General features: G+C 46.9%; 1 protein-coding gene across 1 annotated transcript in view; it reads left to right on the top strand.

Moving 5' to 3' along the window:
• LOC147103529 (uncharacterized) overlaps positions 1 to 12,532 on the top strand; it is a 34,323-nt gene that overhangs the window by 9,897 nt on the left and 11,894 nt on the right. Inside the window, exon 2 of the mRNA XM_085962128.1 lies at positions 5,622 to 6,002. Coding sequence (XP_085818254.1) covers positions 5,622 to 6,002 — 381 coding nt within the window. The remainder of the gene's footprint in view (positions 1 to 5,621; positions 6,003 to 12,532) is intronic.

The following is a 12,532-nucleotide window of genomic DNA, read 5'->3' as shown; positions in this document are numbered from 1 at the left end:
TTCCTGGGGAATGAGGCCATGTTCCTGGGACACAGAGTGGACGCCACAGGGCTCCATCCAATCAAGGAGAAGGTAAAAGCACTGCAGGAGGCACCAGATCCTACAAATGTGACTGAGTTAAAAGCTTACCTGGGACTGCTAAACTATTATAACAGGTTTTTGCCAAACTTGTCAACAGTGTTAGCACCTCTTCACAAACTACTGCGCAAGGAGACACCGTGGCAGTGGGAAGAGGAACAGAAGGTTTCATTTGAACAGTCCAAGAAACTGATGCTGTCCTCGGATGTGCTGGTTCACTACAATGCAGAGAAAGACATCATTCTCTCTTGTGATGCTTCACCTTATGGGGTGGGGGCAGTTCCTTCACACTGTATGGAAGATGGAACAGAAAGACCGATCGGGTTTAGGTCTCGAACTCTGACCCCAGCGGAAAAAAACTATTCCCAGTTGGATAAAGAGGGATTAGCAGTAATGTTTGGGTTACAGGGGTTTCATAAGTACATATATGGCAGAAAATTCACCATATGCACCGATCATAAACCTCTTCTATCTCTTTTTAATGAGATGAAAGCAGTACCACAGATGGTGTCACCCCGAATCCAGAGGTGGGCCGTGACGTTGAGGGCATATGAGTATGTCATCATTTACAAAGCGGGCAAGTACCATGGGAACGCAGATGCCTTGCGCCAGGGACCCGGGTTCGAATCCGGCCTCGGGTGACTGTCTGTGTGGAGTTTGCACATTCTCCCCGTGTTTGCGTGGGTTTCCTCCGGGTGCTCCGGTTTCCTCCCACAGTCCAAAGATGTGCGGGTTAGGTTGATTTGGCTATGATAAAATTGACCCTTAGTGTTAGGGGGATTAAATACGTGGGGTTACGGGGATAGGGTGGGATATGTGTTGGTGTAGGGGTTACGGGGATCGGGTGGGATATGTGTCGGTGCAGGCTCGATGGGCCGAAGTGGCCTCTATCTGCACTGTGGGGTTTCTGTGATTCTGTGATACCAGGTACGCCTATCCGTGCAGCTCCAAAGGACAGAGTTTTGATGTTGGGAACTGGTCAGGTAGTACGCAGACATGTGGATCAGATACTGACCAGACAACGGGAGATTGAACTGGAGGTTCCAGAGGAAAGGTTGGAGGACAAGTTGGTCCCCAGTTATCCAAAGGCATTGGTGGTCCCACCACCACGAACAGAGACAGTTATACCTGGACCCCTTCATCAAGAGGAAACCATCGTAGCAGAGTCAGATACTCTGAGTACTGCTCAGGAGCAGCAGGTGGCTCTACCACAACCAAGCAGGGACGTTCAACAAGGTCTCACAAGCCGCCAGAGCGATTGATCACAACCTGCTAGATTGTTCAGGATGGACTATCGTTAAAGGAGTTTCCTTATGGACTTTTTAAGAATGTTGTTAAGAATTGTTGTAACTTACGAGAGGGGGGATATAGTAATCTCGGATGTAATGCTTAAGTTATCCACCAGAGGGAGACAAATGCTAAGGGGTTCATTTACCAGTGTCTTAAGGTAAAATTGCATTATGGGTAGAATGACATCATAGGATCATCCATCTTGGTTTGCTCGTGCAGTAAGAAATACAGAGTGCATGCCTGTAGCTTGTAAGAGCTCTGTTCTCTCCTTATCCTGTGTAAATGAAAAGTAAAGTTTTGAGTTCCTGAAGTCTCACGTATATCAATTAATTGGACCTTACTACTCGGTTATAACAGGACCTTTTTCATTTGAATGGTAAAGACTATCTAATAGTGATTGACCACTATTCTAACTATCCTGAGATGGCGCTGCTCTCAAGCACCACAGCAAGCAGTGTCATAATGCATGTGAAATCCATTTTCGCCAGACATGGAATTCCCAGGATTGCTGTTAGCGACAATGGTCCGTGCTTCAACTGTAAGGAGTGGCAACAGTTTGCAGCACATTATGACTTTCAACACATCACATCCAGTCCTCTGTATGCTCAGTCGAATGGTAAGGCAGAGAAAGATGTTCAAGTTCTCAAACAGCTACTGAAGAAAGCGACAGAAAGCAAGTCTGATCCTTATCTTGCCCTGCTGAGCTACCGAGCCTCACCTTTAGACTCTGGTTCTTCACCTGCTGAACTCCTAATGGGTCGCAAGTTGCGTACCACGCTACCCTGCTGTGCAAAAGAAAAGCAGAGTAAGGAACTGAGACAGAGACTTCAACTGTTGAAGCTGAAACAGAAATCATACTATGACAAGTCATCCAAAACTCTGAAACCATTGACAAGGGATGATGTTGTCAGGATTGAGGATCCAGATGCATGGAACAGGAAAGCTACAGTTCTTGAGGAAGTAGGACCAAGGTCATACACTGTTAGAACTGAGGAAGGACAGATTCTCAGGAGGAACCGCCGTTCCCTCCTAAAAACACAAGAAACTATCCAAGAGACTTACCTGTGCTGAGAAGATCCACACATGAAGTAAAAAAGCCTGATAGACTTAATCTTTGAGTATAAAGTAAAGCTTTGAAAATGTGTTGACTGTTGTGAAGATGTTTATAGAGCACTAACAAAAGTGTTACTGATATCATCTTTATCGTGTTTCTTGAAAGTTGATTGATATGGATTGATATTGATTTTGTTTAACCTCAAAGAAAGGGGGATATAATGATCAGTAACCTGTCATTCTAGAATGGTACACTAGGTGGAGCTGTAGAGCTGTATGTATATAACACTAGGCTACCCACAAGGCAGTAGTCAAGATGGAGGCCTGTACACTAGTCCAGATGGCTGAATAAATGACTAGCTCCAAGCTAGCTGTTCATAATAAGAATGTCTATTTATTTATGAACATAACAGAGATATCGGGCAGTAACGTGCACTTCTGATCACAGAGGATGAAGAATGACACCGCCTCCAAGATAATATCTACCTTACACCCGTGAGATGTGTAATCTTTAGTGAATGGTATTCAACATTGATCGGCCGAGATCTCTAAGTCATAACTCTCCCTTCAAGAGTCTTCTATGCAATTTAGTATCGTCAGAAAATGCAGAGATTTTACTTATAACACCATCCGAATCCCAGAGCCAGGCCTTGTATAACATCTCTGGTTAGTTGCCACTCACTTTGCCTTGATTCAACTGCTGTGTAGATTTGATAGATTTAGTAAAGCTTTGAAAATATGTTGACTGTTGTGAAGATGTGCACCCGACACAGAGCATATGTTTGGAATTTGATGCAGATGGCAGAAGTCTCCGGGAGATTAGCACCTTGACCTCCACTCCTGAATTCCCAATATGCGCTCCTGGTGAGTGAAAGTCTGCTCCTGGAGCACAATTTGTAAAATCTACCCCTTAGTTTTAGTGTCAGGTGTCAGCTGTGGCTCAGTGGGTAGCACACTCGTCTGAGTCAGAAAGTTGTGGGTTCAAGTCCCACTACAGAGACGTAAGCACATAATCCAGGCCAACACTCCAGGGCAGTACTGAGGGGGTGATGCACTGTTGGAGGTGCCGTCTTTCAGATGAGACATTAAACCGAGGCCCCGTCTGCTCTCTCAGGTGGATGTAAAAGATCCCACGGCACTATTTTGAAGAAGAGCAGGGGAGTCCTTGCCAATATTTATCCCTCAATCAACATCACATTTGTGGGATCTTGCTGTGTGCATATTGGCTGCCGCGTTTCCTACATTACAACAGCGACCACACTTCAAAAGTACTTAATTGGCTGTGAAGCACTTTGGGATGTCCTGATGGGATGAAAAGTGCTATATAAATGCAAGTTCTATCCAGTTTTACACACTGGTTCATATTTAGATCCATATTCACCTGTTTGATCCCATTATAATGGCCCAGATTCTCCTGGAGTGGGGCATCTTGCAGCGTGCCCCGTTAGTTCGACTTGTTCGTGCCCATTTAGGTTTTAAAATTTTTTGCCCATACAGTTGGTGAAAGTGCGAGCTGATAACGGCGCGATGAGGGCAACAGGGCATCTGGGACCTGAGTGAACAGGGCAAGCAACAGGGTATCTCCTTAACCAACGAGATTAAAAGATTGGGAAATAAACAGAGGCAGGATTGAGAAGCAGGGTGAATTAGAGCGGGTGAATTCAATGTCAAATCAGATACAGAAAGAGAGAGAAAGAAAGATTGGATTAAAAGAGAGAAAAAAACGAAAGAAAGGAAAAGAAAGAAAAATAATTTTTAAATTAAAAATTTGACGTTTAAAAAATCTCCAACAACAATTCACAACCTGAAAGAATGAGACTCCTGCTGACGGAAGTGGCGGAAGCGGAGACACTCAATATTTTCAAGGGAGACTGGATAGGCACTTGAGGGAAATAAACTTGCAGGTCTACGGGGATAGAGCGGGGGAATGGGACTGACTGGATTGCTCTACAGAGAGCCGGCACGGACTCGATGGGTCGAATGGCCTCCTTCTGTGCCGTTATGATTCTATGACTATTAATTGTTCACTTTCTGGGCCAGAGAGGTTGATTGGCAGTCATTAACAATTCTCACGCCGTTAAAAGGGTACTTACGCTGTTAATTATTAGACTTGACTTCCTGTGACGCCTTTAATGGACAAGTAATGTGCGAATGCAACAACTTCATGAAACTCATGGGAAGGTTGAGGGTGAGATGTTTTTGTGAGGTTAACGGAGGAGCGGCGTAAATCGTCCGGCAACTTGTGGTGATTCTCAATTCACATTAATAATGGCACGCATCGATCACACGCCATTATTTTTTCAGAAAAATCTGGCCAATACCATTGGCTAGGTTGCAAATGAATCAACAAGATATTGTAATTATTTTAAAATGGGTATCACATTGTAATTATTGGAATCCACAATTAAATACTTAGCACCTCCACAGTCAAAATCCTAGAAGTTACTGTCAAATGTGTTAATGCCTGCATTAAGATAGTGGACAGTGGAATAACATACAAATGCAACAACAACCACTTGCATTTATATAGCGCTTTGGATGTAGTAAAACATCCCAAACATCACAGGAATGTTATTAGACAAACTTTGACACCGAGCCATGTAAGGAGATATTAAGACAGGTGGCTAAAAGCTTGGTCAAAGAGGTAGGTTTTAAGGAGTGTCTTAAGGAGGAGCGAGAGGCGGAGAGAGGCGGAGAGGTTTAGGGAGGGAATTCCAGAGCTTAGGGCCTCGGCAGCTGAAGGCACGGCCGCCAATGGTGGAGCGATTAAAATCGGGGATGTGCAAGAGGCCAGAATTGGAGGAGCGCAGAGATCTCGCAGGGTTGTGGGGCTGGAGGAGGTTACAGACAGAGGGAGGGGTGAGGCCATGGGAAGATATGAACACAAAATTGGGGTGTTGCCGGACTGGAAGCCAGTGTAGGTCAGCGAGCACGGGGGGTGATGGGTGAACGGGACTTGGTGTGAGTTAGGACACGGGGCAGTGAGCACGGGGGGTGATGGGTGAACGGGACTTGGTGTGAGTTAGGACACGGGCAGCAGAGTTTTGGATGAGCTCAAGTTAGCAATTGTCCACTAATATCACCAATGGTAATTTCCAGCCTATTCCAACTGAAAGGGTTTAATCTAGCTGAAGTAATGATAGATTGATTACAGCTTCTTCTTTATTGTTAACTGTCTTTAACAATTCTTTCCAAATCAGCTTTAGACATTGAAGACATCCAGATACCCAAAACCAAGTTTGAGGTCAGTGAAGGAGACAGGCTTCTTATACTGTGTACATTCAAAACGGATGAAGAGATCCAATCTAACAATCTGCGAGTGGAATGGGGAGTCATCACGGGACCTAACAATTACTACAGACCCATCTACAGAGTGGTCGGGACTGTGCTGGAGTCTGTCACCGAACCCAACCCATATGAAGGCCGTGCGCAAATGTTTATATCGCTTATTCCTAAAGGGAACTGCTCACTGGTGCTCCAGCCAATTGTGGCCAGTGATTCCGGACTATACGAGCTGCGGTTGTACTCTGAGGGTGAGGTCACGGTGAATGGCCAAAAAGTCGTAGTCCAGGTCAACAATGGTAAGGTGCAAAATGGCCGACAACAAACCCACCCACCCACCCCCCCCGAAGAGAGAATATTCCTTTCTGTTGTTTTTACGTGGTGGTAAAAATTGTAATATATCTGGGCCGTGAAATTGCGCGGTGTAGCGCCAGCCGTTAAGTCCGTTTTTTTTGCTGAAAAAATGGTGGCTGCCTTGCTACCGGTGCAGAACGCGGCAGCCGCCATTTTGGGGAGGGTGGCAGCGCTGCGTTGGCCTGCGCTCGCCGGCCACATTTAAATGCAGCAGATCACGATGTCAATCAGCGGGCAACGCCTGAATTGACGCACGACTGTGATTTTGGACGTCGCCGCCCTTGATACCGTCCTCTCCAAACCACGCACGGAGGAACACGCCTGCAGCAGCGCCACAGAGACGCTGCCAGTGCTTCTTAAAGGGACACACACATCTTTCAGGCAAGTTTAGATTTTTGCTTTTGGACTTTTTTTTTACATTTTATTGTAGTAGTGGCTTGGTGCAATACATTAAAAAAAGTTGTTAAAGTGTGCAGGGAGTGCTGCTGGACGTTTGCAAGGCTTTGGATGTTAAAGGAAGGCCTCTGAGAAGACCACTTGCTCCCAGTCCTGGGGGCTCTAGTTGCAGTCCCCCTTGGGCTGCAACATCACAGGTAGAGGAAGCAGAGGCAGCAAAGGAGACAACCTGTTTGCAGAGGGAGGAGGAAGAGGAGGAAGAGGAAGGTGCAGAAGAGGAAAAAGCAGACGAGCGGAAGCGGAAGGAAGGAGGAAACCCAGACAGCCCCTTTCTGGCCAGGATATCCGGGATTGAATCATCCACCTGTGGTACCAGTGAACACAACCCCAATGCTCCTTTCAGCATTAGTCCCACACCTTACCTTCCCTCTGTTACTGACCATCCTAGTGTCCTCTTGACCACGATGCTGAAATAAAAGCCACCACAAAGCAAACTTTTCAATCCAACTTTATCCATATATGCATCCAATATTGCATCAAGAAATAAACTCATCACCCTTATGCATTCTCTTAGTGACTGTCTTGTGTGTGCCTTTGCCTATTCTAGTGACGTCAGGCAGTGCTACCCCAGTGGCTGCAGCATGGCTGGTGGAAGGCTGCTGACTTTCAGTGGGGGACACTGCAGATGGCTTTGCAGGTCGACCTCGTGGAGCTGGTGGCTGGGAGAGTCAAATCAAGTGACGGTGTTTCTTCTTCTTCATTCTCCTCTCCCTCTTCTTGGTCACCCACTGGCTGGGCAGGCTGGATTTCTTGGATATCTGAAATGAGGAAGGCACAAGGGTAGGGTTGTGGTGAGGGGGGGGGGTTAAAGCAAGAGGTGCTTGCTTACACCATGTGCAGCTTGTAAATCAGAAGATATTGTGGGATGGGGGGATGTGGGATTTGAGAAGGAGGATAACGTACGAGGATACCAGCATTTTGTATTCTTTCAGCCCCGCCGCTGGCCAAGGGCTCAGCCATGCCCCTGCCTAGAATGGCCAGCACCGTCTCCTCCAAGCGGGTGAGGTAAAGCTAGGAATGTGAGGTGTCCCTCTTGTTTGGTAGAGATGGTTGTTAGGTGAGTGATGGAGGGGGGTCATGCAGTGTGTCAGGCTAGTAGTGCAGTTGGTAGGAGACGGCTTTTGAAGATGCATTCACTGACCTTGACCACTCGTTTGAGGTCATGAAACGTCTTTGGGCACTTGAACCAGGTCGTGGGAGCCACACTGCTGGCAGTGATGGCCTCGGCGATCTGATCCCACATCCTTCTTTCTGGAGCGCCGCCTGGCCCCTGTGGGTAGAGGACCTCTCTTGCAGTGTTGACCCCCTGCACAATGCTGGAGTGCTGCGTGCGAGACTCTGGCCACCCTTTCCCTGGCCTGTTGTTCATTTGTGTTAGTGCTGAAACACTTTTTTATGTGCAGAAGGCAGTTCAGCTTTCAGAGCTAAAGACTGGCTGGTTCTGAAGGATTTATAATTTTTTTTTTCGCAAGGCAGTTCAGCTAGAGACTGCCTTTGAAGAGGAGTAGGCTAGCTTTGCGTAAACCAGTCTCGCTCCAGCGCTGCAAACGTGGGCCCCCTGCCGAGCGCACAGCCCGTCAGCAGCGCGTTAGTCGCTAGGCTGTGCGCTACAATCACTTGAATTAGCAGGCAGCGCTTTCTGAACGGGCACGGGTATATCTCGCATCGCGGTGCCCCGCGCCCATTTTCGGGCCTTATCGAATTTCACCCCCTCCCCCCAAGTCTTTTCAACATAAATAACAAAATTGCTGCAAAAACCATTTGAAAATGCTACAATAATGTTTATGAATAATTACACATTGGATATTTGAGTTTTGCTCTGCTGTTGTCTAGTAACTTTACTACTTACATTTTGTAACGATGTCACTGTTTCATAATCTTCATGTTTACATTGTTGTTGAGTGAGGGATAAATATTGGCCAGGACACCGGGGAGGACTCCCCCCTGCTCTTCTTCAGATAGTGCTGTGGCATCTTTTACGTCCACCTGAGAGAGCCTACAGGGCCTCGGTTTAACGTCTCATCAAAACACCATACCATACAAGGCTACGGACCAAGTGCTGGAAAATGGGATTAGAATAGACAGGGCTTGATGGCCGTCGTGGACACGATGGGCCGAAGGGCCTCTTTCTGTGCTGTATAACTCTATGACTCAATGACTATGACTCTATAAAAAGACGACCCCTCCGGCAGTGCAGCACTCCCTCAGCACTGCACTGGGAGTGTCAGCCTAGGATTTTGTGCTCAAGTCGCTGGAGTGGGACTTGAACCCACGACCTTTTGAGGCGTGAGTGCTGCCCACTGAGCCTCGGCGTGCACTATTCCAATTATAGCCTAGACTTGTACAAACTCAACATCACTTCCTGGGTTTTCTGTGCAATTGCCCTTCATAAAAAAAATTCAGGCTTGACTTCTTTGCAAGCCTATTAGTCTAACTAAAGTCAACAGATTTTGGACCAAAACTGACCCCCATCTCCAGGTACTAAGTATTACTCAGTAAGTCTAATGAACAGTATTTGTACAATATTTGTACATGCTATGCAGATAAATGTCCAAGTAATATCCTATTCATAAGAACATAAGAATTAAGTACAGGAGTCGGCCATTCGGCCCCCTCGAGCCTGCTCCGCCATTCAATAAGATCATGACTGATCTTCTACCTCAACTCCACTTTTCCACCCGATCCCCCTTTCCCTTGATTCTCTTAGTGTGCAAAAATCTACCGATCTCAGCCTTGAATGTACTCAATGACTCAGCATTCACAGCCCTCTGGGGTCGAGAATTCCAAAGATTCCCCACCCTCTGAGTGAAGAAATTCCTCCTCATCTCAATCCGAAATGGCTGACCCCTTATCCTGAGACTGTGACCCCTGGTTCTAGACTCTCCAGCCAGGGGGAAACAGCCTCTCAGCATCTACCCTGTCAAGCCCTCTAAGAATTTTATACATTTCAATGCGATCACCTCTCATTCTTCTAAATTCCAGAGACTATAGGCCCATTCTACTCTATTCATAAAGTTAAATAAGCATTGCACAGAACCCAATGATGCATTGTATATTGTTATATTAGCATGGCATGACATAATTAGATTCACACCAACAACTAGCCCTAACCTTCACCCATGGGAGTCAGTGAGGCAAAGTGAGGAGAAATCAGAGAGCTCGTCAATCACTCTTATGAACCCCAGGGGCCAGTTCTAATCCAATACTAGCAGAGAGACCTGGAAAGATTTCTTGGTTGGCGAATTGCGTGGGACATGCAAGAACCTAACTAGGGTAAAGCAATTTATACTCATTCTTCATGGGGATCTCTCTCCCCACAACATGATTAGATTTTACAGGAGACTGCTCAATATTTGTGAATGGTTTAAACATGGTTTAAAAAGAAAGATATAGAAAGAACTTGCATTTCTATAGTGCCTTTCACGACCCAAAGCGCTTTACAGCTAATGAAGTATTGTTTGAAGTGTAGTCACTGTTGTAATGTAGGAAACGAGGCAGCCAAAAGTGTGCACAGCAAGCTCCCACAATGTGATAATGACCAGATAATCTGTTTTTGGTGATGTTGGTTGAGGGATAAATATTGGCCAGGATGCCGGGGAGAACTCCCCCTGCTCTTCTTCAAATGGTGCCATGGGATCTTATACACCCACCTGAGAGAGCAGACAGGGCCTCGGTTTAATGTCTCATCTGAAAGACAGCACCGCCGACAGTGCAGCACTCCCTCAGTACTACACTGGGAGTGTCAGCCTGGGTTTTGTGCTCAAGTCTCTGGAGTGGGAATATGATCCACAACCTTCTGACTCAGAGGTGAGGTTTCTACCCACTGAGCTACAGTTGACACCTTGGCTAGTTTGAGGATATAGATGCCAGACATGTTTCCTTCAGGATTGTAGTTTAGTTTTTTGCCCCACTTCGAAACTCTTTCACCCTGTACCAATTCTTGACTTTGAGGGCTGACAGAGCAGTGTTGCTCCTGAATTGACCACAGGCCGGGTGCACTAGAGTGACTTGGGCTGACTCGCCCTCTGACTGGCCCACCCTCCCTGGGAGGGAAGCCATTCCCGATCGCATGGCTGGAATCAGAAAATCGGACCTCGTTGCACCCGCTTTTTCAGGCACGAAATGGGGGCAAAATGTTCCCATTTTGTGGGGCTGTTTCCTGCACCCCAATGGGGGCTGAGATAGATTGGCTCGGACGATATTCAAGCGTCCCTGGCGGATGCTGGAAACAGACATTGGGCGCCTTGCACATGCTAACGAGGGGCCCTATCGCCTGTGTCAGGACCTCGCTCAGAAATTAGTCTGGTGTTTTGATTTCTTATGTGGCCGAACCAGTTGTCCTTAAAGGGGCCTTAAAGGGACTGCTAGAGGCCACCAATAAAAAAAGGCAAGTTTTATTTTGCGACAGCCCTTAATGTGGACCTGACAACTGATGGCTTGTACGATAGCAAAATACTGCGGATGCTGGAAATCCAAAATAACAACAGAAAATGCTGGAAAAATTCAGCAGGCCAGGCAACATCCGTGGAGAGAGAAATAGAGTCAATGTTTCAGGTCGAAACCCTTCGTCAGGACTGAAAAAACACAGGAAATGAAACAGATTAAAAGGCCAGTTTGGGGGCTGGGAAATGGGGATGAAAGAACAAAAGAGAAGAGACATTAAGAGGTATTCAAAACCAGACGAGATGGTGATAGGACTAGTGGAGACAAAAGACGGCTCTAGATTAGGTGTGAAATGTGCTGGCAGAATGGGAGACAGCTGCCATGTGGGAGAGAAAAAAAGGGGGAAGGGCACAAAACAAAGGTGTGGATAAAAAATATATAAAAATGTAATAGGGGCCGAGGTTATGATCTGAAATTGTTGAACTCGATATTGAGTCCAGAAGGCTGTAAAGTGCCTAATCGGAAGATGAGGTGCTGTTCCTCGAGTTTACGTTGAGCTTCATTGGAACAGTGCAAGAGGCCAAGGACGGAGAGGTCTGAGTGGGAATGGAGCGGAGAATTAAAGTGACAGGCGACCGGAAGCTCGAGGTCACCCTTACAAACTGAACGGAGGTGTTCCGCAAAGTGGTCACCCAATCTGCGTTTGGTCTCCCCAATGTAGAGGAGACTGCATCGTGAGCAGCGAATACAGTATACTAGATTGCAAGAAGTACAAGTAAATCGCTGTTTCACCTGGAAGGGGTGTTTGGAGCCCTGGACAGTGGGAAGGGGGGAGGTAAAAGGGCAGGTGTTGCATCTCCTGCGCTTGCACAGGAAGGTGCCGGGCGAAGGGGAAGGGCTGTTAGGGGTGATTGAGGAGTGGGCCAAGGTGTCGCAGAGGGAGCGGTCCCTTCGGAATGCTGAAAGGGGAGGTGAGGGGAACTCTATCATGGTTCTGGGAGGGAGGGGAAGGGGTCAGAGCAGAAGTGCGGGAAATGGAACGGACACGGTCAAGGGCCGTGTCAACCACGATAGTTGAGGAAAAAGGAAGACATGTCGGAAGCGCTAGTATGGAAGGTGGCATCGTCAGCAGATGGACGGAGACAGAGAAACTGGGAGAAAGGAATAGAGTCCTTACAGGGAGCGGGGTGCGAGGAAGTGTAGTCCAGGTAGCTGTGGGAGTCCGTGGGCTTATAGTGGATGTTTGTTGATAGCCTATCCTGAGATCCACGCTCAACGCCATGCACTGCACACTCTCAACCCTGCTCTTCAGCAGGTAAATAGTGAAACGCTTTTTCCAGGTAACAAGGGGGTACTGGCATATGGGATGAATGACCATAAACAGTTTTTAAATTCTGAGTCAATCACAATATTTTAGAGGAAATTAGATAAACACCTTAAGAGGGAAAATATTAAAGGGAAAGAGGAAGAAAAAAGGATGAGAGGGGATAGCTCCAATGTGGACCCTAAGGGAGTGACTGAGGATGAGAGGGGATAGCTCCAATGTGAACCCTAAGGGAGTGACTGAGGATTAGAGGGGATAGCTCCAATGTGGACCCTAAGGGAGTGACTGAGGATTAGAGGGGATAGCTCCAAT

The sequence above is a fragment of the Somniosus microcephalus genome, chromosome 19 (genome assembly GCF_052327205.1).
Source record: "Somniosus microcephalus isolate GS21.2 chromosome 19, FLI_Smic_1.0, whole genome shotgun sequence".
In the NCBI taxonomy this organism is placed as follows: Eukaryota; Metazoa; Chordata; class Chondrichthyes; order Squaliformes; family Somniosidae; genus Somniosus; species Somniosus microcephalus.
This window is presented reverse-complemented; position numbering and strand designations above follow the sequence as displayed.